This window comes from Lactuca virosa, chromosome 6 (assembly GCF_052849685.1).
Source record: "Lactuca virosa cultivar CGN04683 chromosome 6, Lactuca_virosa_CGN04683_v6, whole genome shotgun sequence".
Lineage (NCBI taxonomy): Eukaryota > Viridiplantae > Streptophyta > Magnoliopsida > Asterales > Asteraceae > Lactuca > Lactuca virosa.
The window spans coordinates 24,367,489-24,394,733 of record NC_136431.1 but is presented as its reverse complement, the minus strand read 5'-3'; the positions used below and the strand labels follow the sequence as shown (position 1 = coordinate 24,394,733).

At 39.5% G+C, this 27,245-nt stretch overlaps 1 protein-coding gene across 1 annotated transcript; it reads left to right on the top strand.

Annotated features, from left to right (window-relative positions):
* Positions 1-23,136: 23,136 nt before the first annotated feature.
* On the top strand, positions 23,137-26,393 carry LOC145119907 (uncharacterized). The gene is made up of 2 exons (XM_079055674.1): positions 23,137-25,869; positions 25,972-26,393. Exons 1-2 carry the CDS (start codon positions 23,253-23,255, stop codon positions 26,349-26,351), a joined length of 2,997 nt encoding a protein of 998 aa, XP_078911800.1. The 5' UTR covers positions 23,137-23,252; the 3' UTR covers positions 26,352-26,393.
* Positions 26,394-27,245: the final 852 nt, after the last annotated feature.

Below are 27,245 nucleotides of genomic sequence, written 5' to 3'. Positions count from 1 at the left end.
CTAGAATTAATTTAGAGATGAAAAGTATGACTAATTAAATATGGGCTCTTGTATTTATATAGTGTGGGCTAATGCTTATTTGGAATGGGCTAGGCTTGCATGGAAAGTCCATGGATACTCCATGGAGCTTTAACCCATGGATCTCATGGAAATGAAAAGACATGGGTATTAGGGTTTACATGAATGTAACCCTAATCCACCACACTATATAAAGGAGGCTTTGGTTCTTGAAATCACAGGAGTTGTGGTGAGTAAAGTAAGAGGGCCGATTTCAAGAAGGTGATTACTATTCTCTCAAAATTCCAAGTTTGTGGTGATTTGTGATTTCCATTTGAGGCATCCACACTATTGGTGCTAGGCTCTAAAACTCCAAGCAATCAACTACAACTACAAGGTAAGTAATTCTACTAGCTTTATTTCATTCAAGTTCCCCATGCCATGCTAGATAGGATAAGAACCTTGGAAAAATAATTATTTGCATGTATCATAGTCAAACATAGATCCAAGGTTTCTAGGGTTGTATGTACACCATAGGAGTGTTAGAATGCTCTGAAAACCCATCAGAGTTTTGGTTACGGTAGGTCCAGTTCCTCGGGCACCTCGTTAACCAGGATGAGATTTTGGTCGACCCGGCCAAAATCGAGGCAGTCATGCAGTGGGACGTTCCGAAATCTCCCTCAGATATCAGGAGTTTTCTGGGATTGGCAGGGTACTACCGGAGATTCATACGGGATTCTCTAAGATTGCAGTACCCCTCACTCGTCTAACGAGGAAGGGGGTGGATTTCCGGTGGGGCCCTGAGCAGCAGAGGGCGTTTGAGACCCACCCTCCGTCAGCGTTTGTGTGATGCTCCAGTTTTGACACTCCCGGAGGGAGTTGAGGATTTTGTGGTGTACTGTGATGCATCCATCACAGGTTTAGGGGCGGTCCTCATGCAGAGGGGACGAGTGATAGCCTACGCATTGCGGCAGCTGAAGCCTCATGAGACGAGATATCCTACTCATGATTTAGTGTTGGGAGCGGTGGTGTTCGCTCTCAAGATATGGAGACATTACTTGTACGGGGTCCGGTGTACCATATATACGCACCACAAGAGCTTGAGACACATCATGGATCAGTCGAACCTGAATATGAGACAGCGCAGGTGGCTGGACATAGTCAAGGACTACGATTGTGAGATCCTTTACCACCCCGGTAAAGCGAATGTGGTTGCGGATGCTTTGAGCCGAAAGTCAGCGGGGTCTTCCACCCCAGCGATATGTATGAGGATAGCGGTGGATTCTCCGCTTGTGATTTTGATCAGAGATGCTCAGGTCGAAGGCATACGGCCAGAGAATTGGAAGCTGGAGAGGACCAGGGGTGAGAACACCCGGTTTGTGCAGGATAGCCGGGGATTATTAACCCGATGCGGTCGGGTATGGGTTCCGATGTCTGGTAGGGTCAGACAGACAGTCATGGAGGAGGCTCATAAGTCTTACTTCTCTATTCACCCGGGGACCACCAAGATGTACCAGGATTTAAGTTTGAGCTACTGGTGGTCGTGCATGAAGCGAGAAATCGCTTGGTACGTCGAGAGGTGCTTGACTTGTAGGATGGTCAAGGCCGAGAATCAGAGGCCGCATGGCAAGCTGCAGCCCCTGTAGATTCCCATGTGGAAATGGGAACAGATCACGATGGACTTTATTACCAAGCTGCCGAGGACGGCGAAGGGGTTTGATGTCATATGGGTCATCGTGGATCGATTGACCAAGAGTGCCCATTTCTTGGCCATACGGGAGAGTTCATCGGCCGAGAAGTTGGCCGACGTGTATGTCCGCGAGATCATGGCTTGCCATGGGGTTTCGGTCTCCATTGTCTCTGATCGGGATGTTAGGTTTACCTCCCATTCTGGCAGAAGTTCCATGAGGAGCTGGGCACGCGGTTGCACTTCAGCACATCATTCCATCCGCAGACTGACGGTCAGAGCGAGCGGACCATTCAGACCCTCGAGGATATGTTGAGGGCGTGTGTCATTGATCTCGCGTATGTGTCTCATTTCCAGCTTATTGGAGTTATAAAGCTTTGAACTTGATCATTGATGTCTTAGATCTATCATTTATGAGTTTTAATTCATTTTGGTCCCAAGAATAAGATCTAGTGGTCTTAATTCCATTCCAGGAGCTTTGAATTGCCCCTCTTAGTGTTTCTGAGGTTCAAGGTCCATAAAGTTGGCACCTTTAGAGTTTAAATTCATCCATGCATGAGTTAGAACCATTTCCATGATAGTAGAGTGTTGTATTTTGAGTTTGGGTTCATTTGGGGCATGCAAAGTCATCAAGTCGGTGACTTTATGGTTCTAAACGCTATTTGGAACTGAGATCTATGGTTTGGACTAATAGGCTAAGCATTAAGTGCTTAATGGAAAAAATGGGATTAAGAGGGGAGTATGATGGGCGTACAAGCTAGTACGCGCAGCGTACTGCTGAGTACGCCCTGCGTACATCAGGAAAGCAGGTTTTTGGACCAAGGAAATTATTTGGCTTAGGATAAGATCCATTGGAGAGGTTTGGGCCCATTTTGGAAAATTGGGCCATGAGTGGGCCATATTTGGGCTTTGAATGATTATGGGCTAATGGGCCATCGGTATGTCAAGTGTTTCGGATTAGGAAGTTGGTTGGACCTTAAGGTAAGGCGATGTAGAGGCTTGGGCCCAATTTAGAAAATTTGGCCATTGATTGGTTAATTGACCTTTTGGGCCTTTCAAATTTAAGTTTGGGCCATAGTTTTGGTCAAGGCTAGATTAGGGGTAAAATGGTCTTTTTACCCGAGGTTTGAAGTTATGTTTGTGGATTAGAACCCAATTGTTAATTGGGTATTGTTTTGTTTCGTTATTGGTAGTTGGGGATCTGTCATCCAGCAGCCAAAGGTGTTTCTGTATGATTCAGCAGTGCGAGGTGAGTCTTCTTACTATATCCATGGTTCGAAGGCACCAATGTCGGCCCATTATGTGTTATGTGGTATGCTAGTTGTTTATGTGATATGTGGTATGCTAGTTGTCTCTATGATACTTGCATGGATGACCCCCGGGGGGGGGGGACCCGTGGCACTTGGATATCAGACCATGTGGGGGAGCCCATGACATTCCAGGTAAAGACCATGGGGGAAGTTCATGACACTTGGTTATCAAACCATGTGGGGGAACCCATGGCATTGCAGGTCAAGACCAGGGGGAGCTCATGCCAACTCTATGTATGTTGCATGATATTCTGTGGTTATGTGCTATATGGTATTTTGGGGAACTCACTAAGCTTTGTGCTTACGGTTTTCAGTTTTGTTTCGGGTACTCCAGTTTTCAAATGAAAGAGCTCGGGACGATCGCAGCGCATACACCCGAGTTTTCTGCAATATGTGATCTTTAGGATTAGACTCTGATATTTGCTTTAATTGAAATGTTTTTTCAATGTCTTAAACAAATTTACAATAGTGTTTTGGTTATAATAAAAATGAAATTTTTACCTTGGATTTTTGGGTCGTTACAAGTTGGTTTTCTTGTAATCATGTGGAAGGTATATGGTCAGGATTGAGCGAGTTAGTTTTCTTATAAACGTCAAGGTTTGGTGGTTCTAGTATTTATTTTGGTAGGAACGGAGTTGCTTTTGGAAGAACTTTTGGGTTCAAGCATTACTGTTGCTAAGAGGGGAGTAGTGCGGGAAGATAGTAGTGGCAGATGTTTGGATTGTTAGGTCATCAGCAGTGTCAGAGGAGCTTTATATTCGCATGGGTTATAGTCAGTTAGAATCGGGTGATCAATAAGTTTGGCTAGCAATGGAACGATAGTATTGTTCAGCGCAGGGTATGGGCGGTTCACGCTATTTGAAGGAGATGGATCGGAAATTCATAAGGGTTAAAAGGTGAGAGACCTTCATCGAGTCCAAGTGGGGGAGAGATAAGTGGTTGTTCGGATTGAGGTTGCATTGGTGGGGGTTCAGAAAACTCCCGAGCGCAGGTCGACATCTCCATTGTCGATCATTTTAGGCCATGGGATTTGAATGTGTGACCCGAACTCCTGATTGGTTGCAGGATTTGGTTCAGGGTGCGTGGTATTGTGTTGGTTTGAGTATGGTAAGACCATGAGTGGTAACCATGGTTAGTTGGAGGCGTAGTAAGACCGCGAGGGGATCATAGCTATCACCAATTTGAGGTAAACTACTATTAGAAACGGTCGAGTGTGATAGGGAATTAGTTCGTGCCTTGGGCATGTCAGACAGGGTTGTCAAGGAATATTCTCTCTTTTGGGTTGAGGACCGTTGGGGTCCGGGTTGGGTCGGGCCGTATAACTCTAGAGGAGTAGGACTCACGGGCGAGGCCCGTGTGATTATGGTAGATCAGGTGGGTCCTGGTAGAGACCGTTGGGTCCAAGTATCAGATCTTGAGTTGCAGGATCATGTGGAGGATCAGTGTGTAACGCAGAGGGGTTTTAGGCTGGGTAGCCTTGCTGTTTCGATTCTTGGGAATCTGGTGGTTGGACCAGGTGCGAGACTGGTAGTCTCAGAAATGGTTTGGGGGTAATTATTTATTGGTCAGGTGAGGGTTCATCGGGAATCGAAAGATTGGTGTGGAATGAAAGTGTAGATTTGTGAATCTCGGGTTATGAGTGGAGTATTAGATTGGTTTTGGGTAAGAACTCGAGTCCGGTATCGCGCGTGATTTGCGCATGATTTTCGTTTCAGTGGAATAAGAATTGGGGGTATCTATACGCCAAGGGCATCGATCGCAGGGTTCAAGAGTAACAAATGAGTATAGTTTTGATAGAAATAGAGCCGATGTGATGTGTCTTGGGTTGGTTTTGTCTGCGGGAGGACCTCAACGTATTTGGAATCAGGATAAGGTAGGTCGTTGGAGAACGGGTATGTTAGGAGGCTGAAGTTGGTCTCGTGGCATTCTTTTAGCAGTAGATTGGTGTCAATGTGGTTTGGGGTATTACTACCAGATAAGGTTGCTCTCGGAGGTCGTGTGGGGCTACTGTGTGTTTGTACGTCTTTTGGCTCAACAATCGGGTAGGAGTTCGGTGACCCAGTTATATGGAAGACAAGTTGGGACCAGGAAGGTCTCAGATGTTGTTGGGAAGCAGATAGGTGGCAATAAGACTAGTTGGAGTGGTTTCAGTGATTTGAGCTTCGTGTGAGGAGTCGCTTGTATTTTGGGGTATATGGTAAGTCGCTCGAAGTTGGATTAAATCATCTCAGAGTGATTGATTGGACCCTGTTGCGCAGCTCTCGTATGAGTCTAATCGTTGCAAGAAGGAATTTTCTACTCGAAGGATTATCTGAGCCTTCTGTCAAGTATAAGTATTCTGCAGCTGTATATGATCATTGGTTATGGTTCCAATGGAAGCATCAAGATAACTAAGTTGGAAGAATTTTGTTTAGCCTAGTATTCGGTTCAGTGTGGGTTGTTGTCGGGAAGACAGATAAATTTGAGGTTTCGAGTTTCAGGAAGATAGAGGTGGTTTTCTGCAAGGGGTTTAAGGTTCGTTCCTTTTCAGGTTTGGTAAGTTCTTCTAGGGTTGGTGTCGGTTGCCTTGGGAAGGCTGTATTATTCTCGGGTTGTGGTGGTGTTGACCAGATTGTTGGATGTGTTGGGAAAGGTAAGGACGGATTTCGAGAACGAAATCTCATTTAAGTGGGGCAGAGTTGTAACATCCTATTTTGCATTGTTCCTATTTGAGGTGGTAATCAAAGGACTGAGTGTTAGGAGGCTTCGGACCCTCGAGAAGTTGGGTTCTAGACTCAGTTGGAGTTGTTAAGGTATTTTGAATAGTTCGGGTGTTCAGAATCTAAGGGGCATTTTGGTAATTTATCAACTCAGGTTTTTATGGAACGCGGATGTTCGTTCGGGATATCTTAGGGTGAGTATGAATTGGTATTAGTATTGAGCGTCTCGGTTCCTTTATTTGGACATAAGGATCATCGGAATCGGAGTTGTATCGAGAGAGTTACGACCTTCAGAAGAATTAGGGTTTGGGGAAAATCCTAGTACGCGGGGCGTACTAGGGAGTGTTGGGTTTTGAGCATTCTAACACTCCTAAGTGTACATGCAACCCTAAATACCTTGGATCTATGTTTTCTCTATTATACATGCAAATATGAATATTCCAAGGTGTTACCCTAACTAGCATACAAAACATTGATACTTGGGTAATAAACTAGATAAAAATACATACCTTGTTGATGTAGCTTCACTCCATGTAGCTCGAGAGCCTAGTGCCCCAAGTGTGACACCTCAAATTGTTCACACAACATCACCAACACATGGAATAACCATGAGAAGAAGACACTCATGCTCAAATCGGCTAGCCCTCATATATGTATCACTAGTCCAATTTCTTGAGCTAAAGGGGTCCTTATATAGTGTGCACATTAGGGTTACACCATGTAACCCATGACTTTACCCATTCCTTATGCTCCATGGGTTTTAATCTCCATGGAGTATCCATGGATCACCACATGGGTTAAATCCAACATAAGGAATCATGGATCATAAGCCCACATATATAAGAATGAATGATTTACACAATCAATCCCCATATATTTAATTAGTCTCCTTTTGATCACTAAATTAAGTCCAAATTAATTCTTGATCAATACTAATTAAATAACATGATTTCATATTAATATATTAGAACTTATAATATATTAATATGTCACAAAATGCCTTCTCCTCACAAACGGTCTATCCAAATGTTCCGATGCCCTGCAACCCAAATGGACCATGCCGAGTCGGGTCAAGTACATACCAATTATAGTTATGGACTTAGACACTAATCCAACAGTCTCCCACTTGGATAAGTCTAAAACTATTATTGCGTATGACTTCAAGAACCAACTAGCAATCGCAGCTCTCAAAAGCCGCTGTTGAACTCTGACGTTGTAACTGAACTCTAATCTCGTCAATGACTTGTCCATTAGATAAGGGATCATATATTCCTCCATTCTAGATATCATATGGACTGAGACATGGATTGTAAATCATTCTCTCTGTCCATTTGTTGTTTCCCGATTTCCGATTCATGATGACTGACTGATTGAACAGATCAAATCAGTCTTGGCTTGGCCAAGCACTCACATGTATCATCATTAAATCATCGAGGGGCCCACAGATATCGCTTTTATCCCGAAGGTAAAAGGAATGGATAAACTTCGAGTCATATGGCTTGTTCTACTACTTGTTGAATCATACACAACGACACATTTTTAGAACATCGAGTTACCAATGCGTTTTCGTGCAATCAATGTACAACCAACTCATAGTAACAACTCATATCTCTAGGTTTGAAGAATATAAGATATTATCGTCTCATGATCACTCGTGATAAAATCCATGAAGTGATTCAAATGAGCGCGAGTTGAATTCAATACTCAGAACTTATGAGCACTCATGAGTGTTGTAGCACCACTTTGTCCAACATCTTAGACCTCTACAAGCCAACCCATGACAGTCTTGATTCATATCTACTTCCAACATATGACCGACTGTGGATGGTTTGAATAACTTAGTCATTCAGGAAGAACGACCTAGTTATTCTGGAAGTCAAAACATGCAAAGTGAAACACAAGAATAATCGAATCCAATATGGTCTCAGAACTTATAAATAAAACACCTTTTATTTATCACCATATTGATTACCCATTATTCATTGTATACTGTTTCAACTATCAACGTTATACTTGAATTAAAAACAATAGTTGTCCCATGCTCCAAGCATGTACACTATGTTTTCTAAACACTAGTCATGCCATACTCCAAGTATGCACCCTATGTTTGTCTAAACATTAGTTATACCATACACCAAGTATGCACACTAATTTTGTCTATGATCTTTACTTTGTGAAATAGATCGATTGAATATAATTTCAATGATACTCATTTCACAATCCCAATTCCTTACCGCAAATGCAATAATTCCAAATCCTGCCATTTACCAAAATCTGTTAGATTATAAACTTATATGCATTGATTCTCTAGTAATGATTATGCACAAAGTCACAAAGACTTGTCAACAGACATTACAGAGTATTCCAATGGAGATCAACTCCATGGAAATATCCTTCTTGCATTAAGTTTTTTCTAATCTTACACAGATTGAATAATTTCCACCTGTGGAAACATTTCCATATTCCCATTTTGACTATCACTTCTGAACAAGAGTTGCCTCTTTTCAGAATATGTCAATATGGTCCTTCCAATGTTAACACTATACTTCCAACTGTCCCTGAGCAACCAATCTTTGGTAAACCTTAGATTGTTCTCGACAATTGCTTAATCATTTTAGTCATATCCAATTCTAGATTTTTCCCCCTTAATGCCCAGAGCATTTGGAAAATTTAGAAAGGATGAATATTATAGCACATGCAATCGATCCTATATCCGAAGCATATGGGACACGATTCATGATGTCTCACATAAAGACATGATACTAGACCAGTCTTTTTGCTATAATATTTCTATGTCTATTTGCCAAGTTCTCATAATTCAGATTAAGAAAAGGGATGTCGTAATCATAATCGAATTTTAGAACGCAAATAATGGACCCATATATAGAATTTCCTTATGTTGAGCCATTCCAACACAAAATTCATATATATCCTTGACTAAAGATGATTAAAACCTCAATCTAAGCTTTTAGAATTGAAATGAAGTATAATTTCCTCTCCCTTAATTATAGCAAAACAACTTGTCAACCTTGCAACTTCACGAATTGAAACTTTTGTTTTCTATAATTAACATTGTTGTCTTGCAATACTAATCATAATTATCATGCTCTCACTAACATGAGAATTATTAGCATAACACTTATGCTCCAACTAGCTTTGACTTGTACTCAGACTTCAGCTGGACTTCTAGAAATCAATATTGTATTGACTTTCTTACCAAAGTTCAAATTTTTGATACGAGATGCTTTGATAAAACTTTATCAAGATCGTACACCTTTCCTTAGATAGCACACATGTGTGTCTAAACAATTTCAGAACTATGAAAAGGTATGCCGTAATCATAGTCTCAATTGTTCAGACCTTTGCCATTCCTCACAAGTCCATGTTAGTGTGCAGGTAAACCACACACGCTCCACTAACGACTTTGAGAATGCAAATATCACAACTGTTATCTACTTAAAATCTACTTAGTGAAAGTGTTTCCTCACCATCATTTTCATGAATCGGAGAGAAACCTTATGACACTTAGATTTTTATGGTGTCTGTGTTCCTATCCAAACTCATATGGACTGAACTCAATCTTACTTTCTTGCCACCTGGCAGCACAAGGGCCTGGCATCGCTTCCAAGTTGTTATGCAACCAATTGAGAACTCTCAGAACTCATATGCAAAGCCAACTTTCACTGGAATGGGCACAGAAATAGGAATATGTCAACACGATAGGTTATAAACCTCAAGTCGTGTGCTAGTGATAGACGACATATTTTACTCTTGATTAGATCTTGAAGCTTTTCAGGATCTTTAAGACTCCCACTGTCTTCTTGACATATAAGACTCACTTGTCAAATATTCAAGAGATAGTGCGGATTCTTTATCAAGACAAACACTTTACACAATTGGCATATGTTAGTCTTTGTTTTATCCAAAACATCACAACTTACCAATTTCAAATGTACAAGAGTAGGACACTTTTACTCTTACATTTGACAAGTGTTATAAACCTTTCTTTAAGATATGTCACTCATCTTACAGTCTTGGAGTATGACTCTAGGACTTGTTTCGGAACGAAGTATGACTCATCTTCTTGATTTAACCATTCCAACAATTCAAGATTCCTCTTCTTAGTCATAAGAATGCACTAAGATGTCCTTAGAGGACTAATTATGACATGATTTCTAAATCATTAAGATGATCACAAAACATGATACTAAAGTACTCTCTCATCTTTTCAGATTTGAGAAACTTTATCCTTCTGCCTAATTTGATTCTTCTCATTCGTTCTGCCATACATCGAAACTTTTCCAATGTTTCAGAATTATAATTAAACTTGTAAGTATAATCATATTTACTAAACTTTAGTAAATCATGACGAATAGTCTTATCGATCTTTTGTAGTGGACTTGATCAGTGCACCAGAATGTGTACTCGATCCCTTAGTCCTTCACTTGACTCACATATACATGTGAACAAGGTACTAGTCTTAATTTTCCAAAGATGAAAATTCTCATTCACCATACTATACAACTTGCATGATTCCAAGTTTCTATCCAACTGAAACTTGGTTGATGAGAATCTTTCCTTATTTGGTAAATTATGACACTACCACAAACGACATAATCAAATTCCATTTTTCCAATATTGCCATCAATGGAATCATATAAACAACCATTTTTCACAAATGCCACTGTAAGGATATTTAAAATAAATATAAAATTAAAACCTTTTTATTTTATTTCAAAACTTTGCGGAAAAACTTATCCTTACAGTGCAAATGCATATGAAAAACTTGTTGTTATCTATTCCTAAGCAATATATCATAACTCCTAAGCAACAGCTCAAAAATTCTGATCACCGAACCATGCGATCGAAATCCATCTTCGCGATCAGAATCAACATATACTTCCTTTAGTTTTCTTCACTTTTCTTTGATTCTTAAAACAACAACATGTGACCCAGTCACATCATGTAATGAGAATCTCAGAATAGAAACTTAACAGAGTTAGATAGTGGACTTCACCTGAAGTAGAATCAAACATCTTGACTTGATCAACCCTATAATCCTTCAGGTAAATAGGCAGTTTTGTAACCAATGCCCCTTCCTTTAGCAATATAAACATATGGACTCTATGGAAATGGTACACGGGACTATCACTGACTTAGACTTTCTCTTTACCATTTGGTCAACTGAGTTGACTATGGCCGATCCCTTTCCATTGGGAAGAGAAAGCTTTTTCTGGATATTCAATGTTACCATTGTCAATGTCCATTTAAGGTTTGGGAAGTTGATCTTCTTAATCAAACTTACTTTACTAGTCCTCCAAATCATTGCTGATTCAGCAGCACCAAACAAATAGATAAGATCATTTAAGGGTCATGTCATAGTCTGTTTCATAGTAGTCCCAAAGGAACTCACCATGTGACTTAGAAAGTGATTGAACATCCAACTTTCTTAAGACTTTGACACCCAACTCTCCTGGCTTGTCAATATGTGACTTCATCTCGAAGATGTGAGCACACATAGACTTTGTGTGACATCCCCTAATTTCTCGGCCAGAAAAGACCGATTTAATTTATGCTTTTTAAAATAAAATCAGAGAAATCTTTTCAAAAGATATTGCGGAATAGGTCCCCAATATAAAACATGATAATGTTTATCAAAACCCTTCTTTAAGAAGGTATATATTTCCCATATATATATCAAAACCTCGGGATGTCATGTTCCGATACAGATCAAAAGCATAAACAAGACATTATAAGCCTTACAACAATTATTTATAACTACTGGCCTATAATCCATAAATCACTCATCATCATCATCCGACTATGCTCGGGGTCCACTACCTATAATCATAAAAAGCTGAGTGGGTCAGGCTTGGAAGCCTGGTGAGCATATAGGGTATTCAACCCACAATAAATAAATTTATTGTACTTAAACATCAATCAATCAACCAAATTACCCCAACCCCATTATCTTATTAATTTCTTAAGGGTTTACCCTAAGATTCAACTATCACTCCTTCCTAAGGATTCATCCTAAGGAATGCACAAGGTCACACCATCACCAGGGTTTATACAACAGGGGCTAAATTCATAGCTCTTATTTATTGACAGTATTCACCCCTGTCATACACGTCAATGGGTTTTTAGAGTACTCCAAATGAACATATAGTTCATTACACCTACAGGTTGCGGGCCTGGTAGTGTTCCACAGACCATCTAGAATAGTCCATGGTTGTCATCCCTACTCTGCTGAATGACGGGGGCCAACATTTTGGGTAAGTGATTCTCTCAAATTTCACCACTCACCCTCAACACATGATCAATATTACTGATCATCTCCTTTATCCAACTCACCTATCATCACACACCCATTATTTCATCTACCCATGTTTTACCCAACATTTTTGTAGATAAAAATACATATACAGTTTAAATTATTTAAAAACATGTATAAATCACACCTTCAACATCCAACTCAAATAAACAAACAATAAATATTCACACAACACGTATTTTATGTAAAATACTTCATATCTATGTGTAAGGTGAAAGTAACTACACACTCACCTGATTTGATGAAAATCGGGCAGCAATTCGTTTCCTAAAACGATCGTTTCTAATAAAACCGGGAGTTTTATTGAGAAACCGGGCTCTGCGAAAGGTCGGGCTTCAAAACCGAAAAGATAAATTTTCCAGGCTTCTCGGGCACTTCGTGGCGTATTCCAGGTGTTAGAATCGATACTGGGGCTTCGGGGAATGTTAAGATGAAGAAAATATGGAAAAAGGGGCTAAATATGGCAAAATCTCAAAAGTAACCGGGAGGGTTCGCATACCCTTCTATTTATAGGGTCCGAAGCTGCTGATCGGACGGATTAGAAGAGTCCACGCGGCAGCAGATCCGAATAGTAGTCACGTGGGCTGCGCATGCGAGGGATCAGGTGGCAGTCCCTGATTGGACCGAAGTCTGGGTCCGAAGGTCGGCTAAGGAGGTGGGGTCCGCAGGCGAGGGTGCGCAGGTGGCTGCACGTGCGAAGGCCTCGTTGTCCTCTCCTGATTGGACCGAGGTCTAGTGGTCCATCTGCGAGGCTCGGAGGCTAAGGCGGTGCGAGGCTCGGTCCAGCTGCGAGCTTCGGATTGGGCCTCCCTTCGGTCGAATCAGAATCCGACACGCAGCTAATGTTCATGCGAGGGAAGGCGACATGTGGCTTCGCATGGCTCACCAATTTCGGACACGTGGCACTCTTTCAGCGAAGGTGACGTGGCAAAAATGTGACTATGCGGATTTTCTCGGTTTTTGTGCAAAAACTTCTAAAATCCATAACTTTCGCATACGAGCTCCGTTTTTGACGTTCTTTATATGCACACGTAGGTAAAATTACGCTCTACAACTTCCGTTTAGACTTCGTCGGCTAGTTTTGAATTTAATTTTTATATTATTATTTTTAACAGACCGGGATAGGAAATCCGTTAAAAATTCATAACTTCTTCATCCGACGTTCGTTTTCGTCAGACTTTTTACCGTTGTGCTACTATTTACGAGACCTTCGATTCTCGTTTAGGTCATGTCGGCTAAAAATCACTCGATCTAAAATTCGAGTTTTTAGCTGTCTACTGCTAAGCTGAAACTTCGAAAAATCATAACTTCCTCATACGAAGTCAGATTTGGGCGTTCTTGTTATACCTACTCTCGGTTTAACGAACACTACAAGTTTCGTTTAGATTACTAAGGCTAAAAAGTAGTTTATCAAAAACTCACTTTTTACGACCTTCGGCACCGTGCCGGTTTGTTGCGAAACTTCGACAGGTCATAACTTCTTCGTTATAACTCGGATTTCGGCATTCTTTATATATCCGTAATCCTTGTCACGCCCACCACAAGTTTCTTAATAGATATCGGCTTTATCTAAAATTTAATTTTTGTCGCTCATTTTTATTCTTAATTATTTAAACCCTAATAATTAAGCATAAAACACATAAAACACATAATATTCACATAATTCCTTTTCATTTCTCCAAAATGAGTCACAAAGGTTAACCTAGACCATTATGTCAATATTAATGTCTAGCCTAGAAACACGGGCGTTACACTTTGCTTGCCAATAGGGCTTGAGTGACCTTGAACTTGTGGGTTAGGGAGAATAATTGGAGGAGGTGGAGGAAGTGAAGTTTCAAGAGATTTGGGAAGATCATAGATGTCTGAACTAGACATCTTTTGGGAGATATTCAAGATAGTTTATCTAAAGTCCTTAATATAACACCCAATTTGAAATATTAAGGCTAGGACCCAACACAATACTTTTATAACTTGGAAGAGGGATGTCGTAATCCAAGCTATAGAATATTTGAAGGTAGGTGAATGACGATTCACCAATTTCCACCATAAAAAAACGAAATAAATTATTGGATTTTTAATTGGATTTGAAACTCCTAGATCTTTTGAGATTCATTGAACTGTTCAATGGCATGTTTCAATCTCGAGTGTGCCCTTCAGGTTTTGTGACTGGGATGCCGAGGATCACAAAACAAGGTGTGAAGTAACCATGCAAATTACTTGGTACCCTTAATATTTAACCCTTAATCGATGTGCCGGTTAACCACACGCGCTCCACCGATACTATGATAAACATTAAGTTACCCTTTGCCTACCTTGTTAAGTCAAGCTAGTGTGTCGGTTAACCACACGCGCTCCACTAACTGACTTAAGCAAAGTGCAAAGTGTAATTTCATGGGTTAGCACCTTATTCACATTTTCCTAAGTAACTAAGATTGGGAATTTATAAGTGTTTAGTTACTTAGTATTTATCATTAATACTTTTAATGAAGGGAGATATATAGCCCTTGTCCTACCCGTTCGGCTAACGACCCTCCACCAGTCAAGGAAGCGGTGGGTGAGAGTAGACACCCATTAAACTGCCATTTTATAGGCAGTAACCTTATACCTCCCTTATAGATCGGCTTCGTGAATGAGGCCTACTAACGGTAAGACTGACTTGCTCTTATACATATATATATTATTAACTTATAATATTATAAAGTATAAGGGTTGGATTTTAACTTTTAAAATTCTAAGGGCTTAACTTGGAATTAAAGTATTCATAAGGGAAAACTTTTCAAATTCCAAAACTTGAGGGCAAGTTTTGAAACTATTAAAAAACTATTCAATTCCATAGCTTATGAGTTTAAAGTAGTTTTAATTAAAAAAAAAACTCTTCAAGTTCCATAACTTGAGGACAAGTTATGGAAGACTTTAAACCATTAAAAGAATGTGACTCTTCCTTATTCATAACTTATGGAAAACTTTATGAGTTTTATGAATCTTAAATGTTACTTTTCATATAACTTGAGGACAAGTTACAAAAACACATTTTAGAACCAACTCTTAGATTAATTTGGATTGAAAACAACAATTTCACATAACTCTTCTATTAATCTAAGCAACTCATAAGAACAAGATAATTTAATCAAACTTTTTCATGTAATTAACCTAACCATAAAACTAATACAAAACATGAATCTATTCACAATTATCTTTGAAATTGGATTAGCATGAACATTACCACATCAAAAACACGTTTATAAGTTGAAAAACAGCTTAGGGTAATGTTCCTAGTCCAATTCCAGCTAAAACAGTTGAAGATATGCTGTCTGGGGGTCCAACTCGTCGAGTGCACGAACCAACTCGGCGAGTTGGATGAGTTTTGCCTTGGACTCGTCGAGTCCCTTTATGGACTCGGCGAGTCTGCTGTTCAGACAGCAAAAAACTTCGATTTTTCAGCAATTTTAGCAAGTATAACAAGAAAACAAGCCTAGACTCTGATACCACTGTTGGGTTTTGAGCATTCTAACACTCCTAAGTGTACATGCAACCCTAAATACCTTGGATCTATGTTTTCTCTATTATACATGCAAATATGAATATTCCAAGGTATTACCCTAACTAGCATACAAAACATTGATACTTGGGTAATAAACTAGATAGAAATACATACCTTGTTGATGTAGCTTGACTCCATGTAGCTAGAGAGCCTAGTGCCCCAAGTGTGACACCTCAAATGGTTCACACAACATCACCAACACATGGAATAACCATGAGAAGAAGACACTCATGCTCAAATCGGCTAGCCCTCATATATGTATCACTAGTCCAATTTCTTGAGCTAAAGGGGTCCTTATATAGTGTGCACATTAGGGTTACACCATGTAACCCATGCCTTTACCCATTCCTTATGCTCAATGGGTTTTAATCTCCATGGAGTATCCATGGATCACCACATGGGTTAAATCCAACATAAGGAATCATGGATCATAAGCCCACAATATAAGAATGAATGATTTACACAATCAATCCCCATATATTTAATTAGTCTCCTTTTGATCACTAAATTAAGTCCAAATTAATTCTTGATCAATACTAATTAAATAACATGATTTCATATTAATATATTAGAACTTATAATATATTAATATGTCACAAAATGTCTTCTCCTCACAAACGGTCTATCCAAATGTTCCGATGCCATGCAACCCAAATGGACCATGCCGAGTCGGGTCAAGTACATACCAATTATAGTTATGGACTTAGACACTAATCCAACAGGGAGAACGCAGGGCGTACTGATGCGAAGCCGGTTACGCAAGGCATAGTGTTGAGAACGTGTAGTGTAAGAGCGAAGTTGGGTCGAGGTGCGAGTCCTCGTACGCTGGGCGTACGAGGTGGTATGCGGGGCGTATGAGGGGCGGATTAAAAACCCTAATCTTAGGGTTGTACCCTATATAATCATAATGTTAGCCTCTTTCTTCATTTCCCAAGTCAGCCTCCACCCTTTAAAACCCTAGAAATTATCATTAAGCTTTCATGGTGGCATCTTGAGCTTATGGTGTCCATTTTTGGTACATTTGGTTTATTTCTAAGAAGATGGAGCTTGGTACAAGAATGAGAATCAAGTAGGGGCTTATGGATCTTGATTATGTGTCTCATTTCCAGCTTATTAGAGGTATAAATCTTTGAACTTGATCATTGATGTCTTAGTTCTATCATTTATGAGTTTTGATTCATTTTGGTCCCAAGAATGAGATCTAGTGGTCTTAATTCCATTCTAGGAGCTTTGAGTTGCCCCTATTAGTGTTTCTGAGGTTCAAGGTCCATAAAGTTGGCACCTTTAGAGTTTAAATTCATCCATGCATGAGTTAGAACCATTTCCATGGTAGTAGAGTGTTGTATTTTGAGTTTGGGTTCATTTGGGGCATACAAAGTCATCAAGTCAGTGACTTTATGGTTCTAGACGCTATTTGGGACTCAGATCTATGGTTTGGACTTATGGGCTAAGCATTAAGTGACTAATGGCAGAAGTGGGATTAAGAGGGGAGTATGATGGGCGTACAAGCTAGTACGCACAGCGTACAAGTCATTAAGCGAGTACGCGCAACGTACTGCTGAGTACGCCATGCATACTCAGTCAGAGTGGACTTCGCAATTATGGGCCTTGGGTTGGGCCATTTCTTGGATTAAGTTGTTACGGGCCTTCGTGGACATCTGGAAAACAGGTTTTTGGACCAAGGAAATTATTGGGCTTTAGGATAAGGTCCATTGGAGAGGTTTGGGCCTAATTTAGAAAATTGGTCCATGAGTGGGCCATATTTGGGCTTTGAATGATTATGGGCTAATGGGCCATCGGGATGTCAAGTGTTTCGGATTAGGAAGTCGGTTGGACCTTAAGGTACGACCATGTAGAGGCTTGGGTCCAATTTGGAAAATTGGGCCATTGATTGGTTAATTAACCTTTTGGGCCTTTCAAATTTTAGTTTGGGCCATAGTTTTGGTCAAGGCTAGATTAGGGGTAAAATGGTATTTTTACCCCAGGTTTGAAGTTATGTTTGTGGATTAGAACCCAATTGTTAATTCGGTATTGTTTTGTTTTGTTATTGGTAGTTGAGGATCTGTCAGCCTGCAGCCAAGGGTGTTTCTGTATGATTCAGCAGTGCGAGGTGAGTCTTCTCACTATATCCATGGGTCGAAGGCACCAATGTCGGCCCATTATGTGTTATGTGGTATGCTAGTTGTTTATGTGATATGTGGTATGCTAGTTGTCACTGTGATACTTGCATGGAAGACCCCGGGGGGAGCCCGTGGCACGTGGATATCAGACCATGTGGGGGAGCCCAAGACATTCCAGGTAATGACCATGGGGGAAGCCCTTGGCACTTGGTTATCAGACCATGTGGGGGAGCCCATGTCATTCCAGGTCAAGACCATGGGGGAGCCCATGGAAACTCTATGTATGTTGCATGATATTCTGTGGTTATGTGCTATATAGTATTTGGGGAACTCACTAAGCTTTGTGCTTACGGTTTTCAGTTTTGTTTCAGGTACTCCAGTTTTCAAATGAAAGAGCTCGGGACGATCGCAACGCATACACCCGAGTTTTCCGCAATATATGATCTTTGGGATTAGACTCTGATATTTGTTTTAATTGAAATGTTTTTTAAATGTATTAAACAAATTTACAATAGTGTTTTGGTTATAATAAAAATGGAATTTTTACCTTGGATTTTTGGGTCGTTACACTGGTACGCTGGGCATACTAGGCATTCATGGAGTACGCTGGACGTATGAAATTAGTGCCCAAACCTTATTTTCGTGGTTTGATCCCTATTTAAGCTCCTTAACTTCCCAAAACCCATTCCATTCTCAACCTCCGCCTCTGCAACACCATCCCTTAAAACCCTAACTCTAGTTTGAGCCTTGTGAGAAAAAAGAAAGTGTTTTTAAGTGCTTTGGAGTGCTCATTGTGCATCTTGAAGGATAAGGAGCTCATTGGAGAAGTGTTGGTTGCATTGGAGCTTGTAGATCCATACTTTGTTCACCTTGATCTTTCTTTTAGAGGTATAAAGTTTGAATCTTTATGATGCATTTGATAGATCTAGCTACTCTTGGGTGTTATGAGCTTTTGGTCACTTTAATGCATAAAGTTTAGATCTTGAAATGTTTGTGACCTTGTTATGGATAAAGTTGGAAACTTTATCCATTTAAGCATCATATTGATTCAGATCTGAAGGTTAGAGACTTGGACTTAATGGATTAAGTTGAAAAATATGAACTTTTGGTCCCTTTGAGACTTAAAGACTAGATCTCGGTTGTTTGGACCATTCTAATGGATAAAGTTAGAAACTTTATCGATTATTGAGTTATTAGGAACCATAAAAATGTGATCTTGGTCCTTCTGTTCCTTCCATGCATGAGTCGGTGGTCTTTTATTGAAGTTAAAGATTTAGCGCTTTGGTTTGGGCGCCATTAAGCCATGCAAATTCATAAAGTCAGGAACTTTATGACTTGGAACGTACCATCAAAATCAGATCTGAAAGTTATGCATGTTTTCTTAAGGCATTAAGAGGTTTGGAGATGATTTTGGGCTTCAGCGTCGTACGTTGGGCGTACCATGTTGGTACGCTGGGCATACGCACCTGAAAGGCTTTTTGGCCATTTTTGGGCCTTGAGTCATTTTGGGTTTTGGGCCTTGCTTTGTTGGGCCAAGTATAGGAAGGGTAAAATATTCTTTTACCCATTGTTATGAGAATATATGAATTGGACCTTGAGATATGGAAACTTGTCCTAACTATTAATTAAGGATAATTTGGATGTGTTCAGTGTGAGGAACCCAGTGGCAGTAACATGTGTGTGTTTCAGTTATATCGGATTGAGGTGAGTCTCCTCACTGTGCTTGTGGGTCGAAGGCAATAGTGTCGACTCACTAGATTATGTTGTAGGATAGTAGTGGTCTTTGTGACACTTACTGGTATGCTTGTATGTGCTTGTTGTCTTTGTGACTCATGCTGATATGAATGTATGTTTTATGTATGTGAGGGTTGGTACGGACCCGACACAACTACGTGTTGTTATATAGAGTCATTATGGACTCGGGGTTGATATGGACCTGACACAACTACTTGCTGTCATATGGGGTTGATACGGACCCAACACAGCTACATGCTATCATATAGGGTTGATACGGACCTCACACGGCCACGTGTTATTTTATGTACAAATGTATTGTATGTGGCATTTTGGGGAAACTCACTAAGCTTTGTGCTTACGGTTTTTGTTTATGGTTTCAGGTACTTTGTTTTCAAAAGGAAGGGTCCGACTTGATCGCACTGCATCCCCTGGAGTTTATTTCTGCACTGAATGTTTACAAATTACTCTAAATTTTGAGAACACTTTGACTCTGATCGTCTTTTGGAACAATGAATGAATGGCTTTAACTTATAAAAAAATGAAATTTTTACTCGGTATTTTTGGGACGTTTCAGTAACAATAATCTATGGGTCGGTATTGGTGCCTTTGACCCGCCAAACACAGTAAGGAGACTCACCTTAAACTACAAATAACCAAATCACATGCGTTGCTGCTAACGAGCTCCTTACACTAAACACATCCAAAATATCCCTAATCATAATTAAGGCAATTCCCCATAATCCAATGTCCAATTCATATCTTCTTATACCAATGGGTAAAAGACCATTTTACCTTTCCCATTCCGACCCAACAACCCATGACCCAAAGCCCAAAATACCCATGGCTCAAAAAGGCCCATTAAGGCACCTTGGTGCGTACCCACGTGTACCACCTCAGTAAGCCCGACGTACAGTGCATAAGCCCAAACTCCATTTTTTGTTCTTAATTCCTTAAGACAAAACGTCAATCTTCTAGATCTGATTCTTTTGGGATGTCCTAAGTCCTAAAGTTCATCAATTTATGACTTTGCATGGCTTAATAGTGCCCAAACCAAAGCCCTAAATCTCTAACTTCGACAAAAGTCCACCAATTCATGCATGGAAGGAATAGAAGGACCAAGATCACATTTTTATGGTTCCTAATAACTCCATAATGGATAAAGTTTCCCAACTTTATCCATTAGAATGGTCCAAACAACCAAGATCTAGTCTTTAGGTCTCAAAGGGACCAAAAGTGCATCCTTTTCAACTTAATCCATTAAGTCCAAGTCTCCAACCTTTAGATCTGAATCAATATGATGTTTAGATGGATAAAGTTTCCAACTTTATCCATAACAACGTCACAAACTTTCAAGATCTAAAATTTATGCACTAAAGTGACCAAAAGCTAATAACACCGAAGACTAGCTAGATCTATCAAATGCATCATCAAGATTCCAGCTTTTTACTTCCAGAAGAAAGATCAAGGTGAACAAGGCCTGGATCTACAAGCTCTAAGACAACCAACACTTCTCCAAAGAGTTCTTCTTCTTCCAAATGCACCGAAAACCCACCAAAATCACTCAAAGGCTCAATAATCTTCCAAATGAGGCTAGGGTTTCGAGGAAATAGCTTAAGAGGGTGGAGGTTGGAGGTAAGGAGGGTTGGATATGAGTTAAGGACTATAAATAGGGTCTAAGACCCGAAATTAGGGTTTGATTCTGGGTCGCGTACGCCCAACGTACACGAAGGAACGTTCGCGATCACTTCAGCCAAGTACGCCCAACGTACATCCCTTGTACGCCCAACATACTCGACAAGCATTTAACCATTCTAACTTCCGAAGGACATAACTTCTTTGTTTCAACTCCGACTCCGACGATCTTTATATCCATGGGAGGATATTGAAGAGCTCTACAACCCTATCTAATTACTTTTGACTTAAAACACCTCGAACTAAAATCCTTAATTCATGAAAGGCCCGAACCATCACTTTTACCATTATACCCTTGGGCTCCAAAAACAAAACCTGAACTCTTGGATCACATAATCTACATTAACATCATCCAAATGGGTCTAAACCTCTCTTTCCCCAAAGCCCGAAGCCTTATGATAATTGATCTTCGGGTCACGGCCTCGAACTATGGAACGATTCCAAACAGGGTGTTACACGATATTGAGGGGTTTAATTGAGACTTATAGTAAAGGGTTGAAGATATAAAGAGATGTATTTAAATGATCACAACTTGCATTTATTCACCTAAACCTTCACATAATTAGGGCACCAGCCACACCCACCTCTGTTGGATCTCTTGTGCCCATATTGATGGGTCTGGCCATGGTGAGAGAATGACGTCGAGCATACACGGGGGCAAATCGTAATCTTCGTCTTCTTGAGCTTCGTCTGCAACTTCACATATTATTTGGAAGAGAAAAAAATAGGAGAGGTATATGGACAGGGTGTTGGTGGTGTAAATGACAAAAGGGGCAGATCGTAATCTTCGTCTGTGTCTATGTGAACCGGTCTTCAACGAATCAAAATTTATTCACAAAATCTGCTTTGTTGAAACGCCAAAAGGTTGTGTGATTTAGCTCTTGAACTTTGGTAAGGCGGTCGCCATTGGTGTAAGATCTTCAGACAAACTATTTCGAATTCTTAACTTGTTCGATCGATATCCCTCGGTATCGATCGATATTGAGTTTTGCTTTCTTTGATGTGTGTGTATGAGAGATAAGAAATAAATAGAGATAGAATAATAGGGCTTATCAACCCATCATTCTCTTTTGATCGAATGAAGGAACAAATAAAGGATAAAGGAAGGAGGAACGAATAAAGGAGAAAGAAAGAGGGAGGCGGTGGGTAGGGCTAAGTGGTGGGCCTATTTTTCTTTTTAAATAACAAAAAACAAAAAACAATAATTAAAAAAATAAGGGCAAAAAAGTAATTTCATATAGACTTAACTAGAAATTTTAACAGAGTTAATAAAAAAGACCATTAGTGGGGCAAATTTAAAACTAAAAGGGTCATTGGCGTGCAAGGTTTGCTCCGTAGGGACAGTTTCTAGGAAAAAAATTTCATAGAAATCATTTTAGGGACAAACGAAAAAGAAAAATGACCATTTATGAAATTTTGTCTTAAATATATAAAACACTTTTATTGAAATTTTAATTCTAAACTTTTTAAGGGTTTAAATATGCTAATTATAAATCGTATGAAAAAGAAAAATAGCTTTGTTTTTGTCCTATACTTAAACATGAAAAGTATAAATTATCTTCCATCCGTCCCATATTAATAGTACATGTTTCATTTTTGGTTTAACCCAAAATAATAACGTACTTCTAAAAATAAATATATTTTTTTATCAAAATATCTCTCATAATTAGTTAACTTATCATGGAATTAAATGCAACAAAATGATAAAATTAAATAGTATAATTATCATTTCATTTAATAAAGTTAATAATAATTAATGTTTTTTTAATCTGTATGTTTTTTTTTTGTGGACAATAATTTTGAAACGGAAAAAGTATTTAATAAAATAGACTAGACACATTTACAAACCCTCAAAAAAAATTTACGGGTTTGAAAAAAAATTCTTATAAACAAAAAAGAGAATCTTATAAATTAAGGTGTATCCCACTATATGGCAAAACCTTAAATCAAAATGATGCCGTATTTTATTAATATTATAATAGTCTAAATAAAAAATAAATATATTTTACATATAATGTAAAATTTGAAAAATTAACATAAGTTTAAGGGGAGGCACTTTAGGTTCCCAAAATGTTTACTCTGTAAACTTTTCCCGGCAACACTAACCACTGCTACCGCCGCCGCTTCACGGAGAAATGACAAGAGTGCCACGGCCACCGCCGCTTAACATATTCTTCTCCTTTCTTTTTATCGTAGCAGTCGAGTTTTCTTGTGCGAATTCACAACAGTTCTTGACATCCGAGCGATCCACATTGCTTAGCCTCAAGCAACAGTGGGGGAATCCGCCATCACTGAATACCTGGAACGCCACTTCATCTCCGTGTAACTGGCCAGGAGTTCTCTGCAACTCCAACAGCTCGGTTATTATTCTTGTTCTTCAGAGCAAAGGGTTAATCGGACGTATACCGCCATTCATCTGTGACCACCTACGGAATCTGGAGAATTTGGATCTCACTAATAATTTCCTCACCGGAGAGTTCCCTAGGGTTTTGTATAATTGTTCGAAGCTAGTTGAAATTGATATCGCATACAACGGTTTTGTTGGAAGGTTGCCGGATGACATCGACCGATTATCATCACGACTCAAAACCATTGATATCGGAGGTAATAACTTCACCGGCGATATACCTCCAGCAATCGGCAATTTGTCAGCGTTAATTTCCTTGTACATGTATGGGAACTTGCTAAATGGCTCTATCCCACCAGAGATTGGAAACTTATCTAATCTCTTAACTTTAAATTTGGCATATAACAGATTTACAGCGGCGGAAATACCATCGGAGTTTGGGAAGTTGAGCAATTTGACATATTTATTAATGCATCAAAGTAATCTGATTGGAAAAATTCCAGAAAGTTTGGCGAATTTGTCGAGTCTCGAATGTTTGGATTTTAGTTCCAACAGTTTGGAAGATGAAATCCCTTCCGGTTTGTTTCTGTTAAAGAATTTGAGAATTTTGTTCTTGTATTTTAACGCTTTATCCGGCAAAATTCCGGCCATGATAGAGTCTTTAAATTTGACTGAAATCGATCTCTCTGAAAACAAATTGAACGGTTCAATTCCTGATGATTTTGGCAAATTGCAGCAGCTGGAGGTGTTGAGTTTGTTCTTAAATCAATTATCAGGCAATATTCCGGCGGGTATTTCTCAAATTCCAACACTGAGAATTTTCAAAGTCTTCAGCAACAATCTCAATGGCGAATTACCTTCGGAAATTGGGCTTCACTCAAAGCTCGAAGCTTTTGATGTAGCGGGGAACAAACTCACCGGAAAGCTGCCTGAGAATTTATGCGGTGGAGGTACTTTGTTCACCATGGTTGCTTTCGCCAACAATCTCACCGGAGAAATCCCGAATTCACTCCAGAGTTGTGAAAAGCTTCGTTCAGTCCAACTCTATAACAACAGTTTCACGGGTGAACTTCCTCCAGGAATTTGGACATTATCCAATCTTTCAAGCTTGAGGCTCACTGGGAACTTTCTTTCTGGCGAATTACCGATTACAGTACCATGGAATTTATCAAGACTGGAGATCAGTGACAACAAGTTTTCAGGTCAAATTCCGGAAGGCATTTCTTCTTGGACGAAACTGAATGTGTTCAAGGCTAGTAACAACATGTTTACAGGTGAAATTCCGGCGACATTCACTCATCTTTCACAGTTGTCGGTGCTTCAACTTGATGGGAATTCACTTTCTGGCCAACTTCCGTCAGAGATCAAGTCGTGGAATTCACTAACCACTTTGCATCTAGCTAGAAACAAACTTTCTGGCCCGATTCCACCAGCCATCAGTTATTTGAAACGTCTTCTTGATCTTGATTTATCTGAGAACCAACTCTCCGGCAAAATTCCACCACAGTTAAGCCGTTTGAGGCTGAACACTTTGAATCTTTCTTCCAACAAACTCACCGGAAGAATCCCATTTACATTTGATAACCTGGCTTTCCAGAATAGTTTCTTGAACAACCCGAATCTATGTGCTTCATCCCAAATCTTAAACCTCCATAAATGTTACACCAAATCCTCCTCACGCCCCTCCAAAATCATCGTCTTGTCAGCATTTATCATACTCGTCACCATTCTTTGCACCTTATTTGTTGTGTTGTTCCGACGGCACCTCAAGCATAAACACATACATGATCTCACGATATGGAATCTGACATCATTTCATATATTGGATTTCACAGAATCTAACATTTTATCCTCCTTGACCGAGAATAACCTAATCGGTAGTGGTGGTTCCGGGAAAGTCTACCAAATTGAAATCGGTCGGCGGCGTGGGGAGTATGTTGCAGCCAAGATGATTTGGAACCCTAAAAAACTCGACGATACCCTCGAGAAAGAGTTTTTATCGGAGATTCATATATTGGGTTCAATTCGTCACTCCAACATAATCAAACTGTTATGTTGTATTTCGAGCGAGGATTCTAAGATTCTTGTTTACGAGTATATGGAGAATCGAAGTCTCGACAAGTGGTTACATGGGAAGAAGAGGAAATCACAAGGTGGTTTGGTTCACCCCACGATCTTGGATTGGCCCAGGAGGTTGCAGATCGCCATTGGAGCGGCTCAGGGGCTGTGCTATATGCATCATCACTGTTCTCCGGCGATCATTCATAGAGATATCAAGTCAAGCAATATTCTGTTAGATTCCGATTTCAAAGCGAAGATAGCCGATTTTGGACTCGCAAAGATTTTGACGAGTCAAACCAACACCATGTCTGCTATAGCTGGCTCATTTGGTTACATTCCCCCTGGTAAGAACACTTTGATTTTAAAAGTCAAACCTAAATAACAAGATCTCTTAAGTCAAACTTTTTAAACTAAAGTCAAGCCCTAATTTTACAAATTGATTGCAGAGTATGCTTACTCAAGTAAGGTAAATGAGAGGGTAGATGTATATAGCTTCGGTGTGGTGCTATTAGAACTGGTAACTGGAAAAGAAGCACATGAAGGAGATGAGGATATGAATCTAGCAGAATGGGCATGTAGGAATTACAGTGAAGGGAAGTACGTGGTTGAAGCTTTGGACCCAGAAATTAAGCAGGATGATAGTTACATGGAAGAAATCAGGATAGTGTTCAAACTAGGGCTTATTTGTACAAACACATTGCCTTCGAGTCGGCCACAAATGAAAGAAGTACTTGGGATTCTTCTGAAACTTAATCTCATAAGTAGGAATAAGGTGTTAAAGGAAGGCACTGATATCTTCGATGACAAAAGTGTAAAGGGTTGCTAATGATAGTAAGTTTTATGTTATTATATGCTTCTTCAGGTTAAATATGTTGATGTTTTGTGTGATTAGTGATAGATAGAACCAAAGATCTATTTTTGGTTAGATTGGCTTAGGTCTGACAATCGTGTCGTGTTCGGGTTGGCAGATCATGGGTTGGCGGGTCAAAATATACCAATCCGAACACAACCCATTTAACTATATATGTCACGAGTTGGCGGGTCACAGGTTGGCGGATTTGGAACATAAACTCATATATGATCCATCAACCCACTTATTTATACGGGTTCACAGGTTGACGAATTCGTAGGTCAGATTTGTGTTCGTTGGTCAAACTCCATAAATAAAATTGATAATTAAACTTTGAATAAATTATTGATGCAAATAAATCTAGATTTTAGAAACTTAAGTCTTAAACATCCAAATATAAAAATGTATAATTATCATTAAAAATAACTCACTAAACGTCAACTTAAAGTTTATTAGAACTCGTACCCTCTGTTTTGTCTTCGGCAATGTTCATATCCATGACGCTTGAGTTAGTTTATCAATATCAATATGGGTATCAACTGGATAAAGAAGATAAAAAAAATCAATAAAAAATAATAGTTAATATCAGTAAACAATAAATTATAAAATACTATCTTTTTCTCCAAACAACCAATCCATACTCCAAATTAAAGCTTCAACAATGTCAGGCTTCATGAAACTTCGATATTCATTCAAAACTCTTCCATCGAGACTAAATGTCGATTCAGATGCTACTGTTGAAACGGGAACACAAAGTACATCCATAGTTAATTTAGCTAATTCTGGATACTGTTGGGATTGCAAAAACTCAAGCATGTTAACCAAATGTCAAATGGTCAATGGTATCGGGTATCATGTCCTCTAGTATAA

Bases quoted from the DNA above. Each gene is read 5' to 3' on its own strand.
- LOC145119907 (XM_079055674.1), top strand. From the start codon at position 23,253: ATGACAAGAGTGCCACGGCCACCGCCGCTTAACATATTCTTCTCCTTT. The intron at 25,870-25,971 runs GTAAGAACACTT...AATTGATTGCAG, and splicing joins ATTTGGTTACATTCCCCCTG to AGTATGCTTACTCAAGTAAG.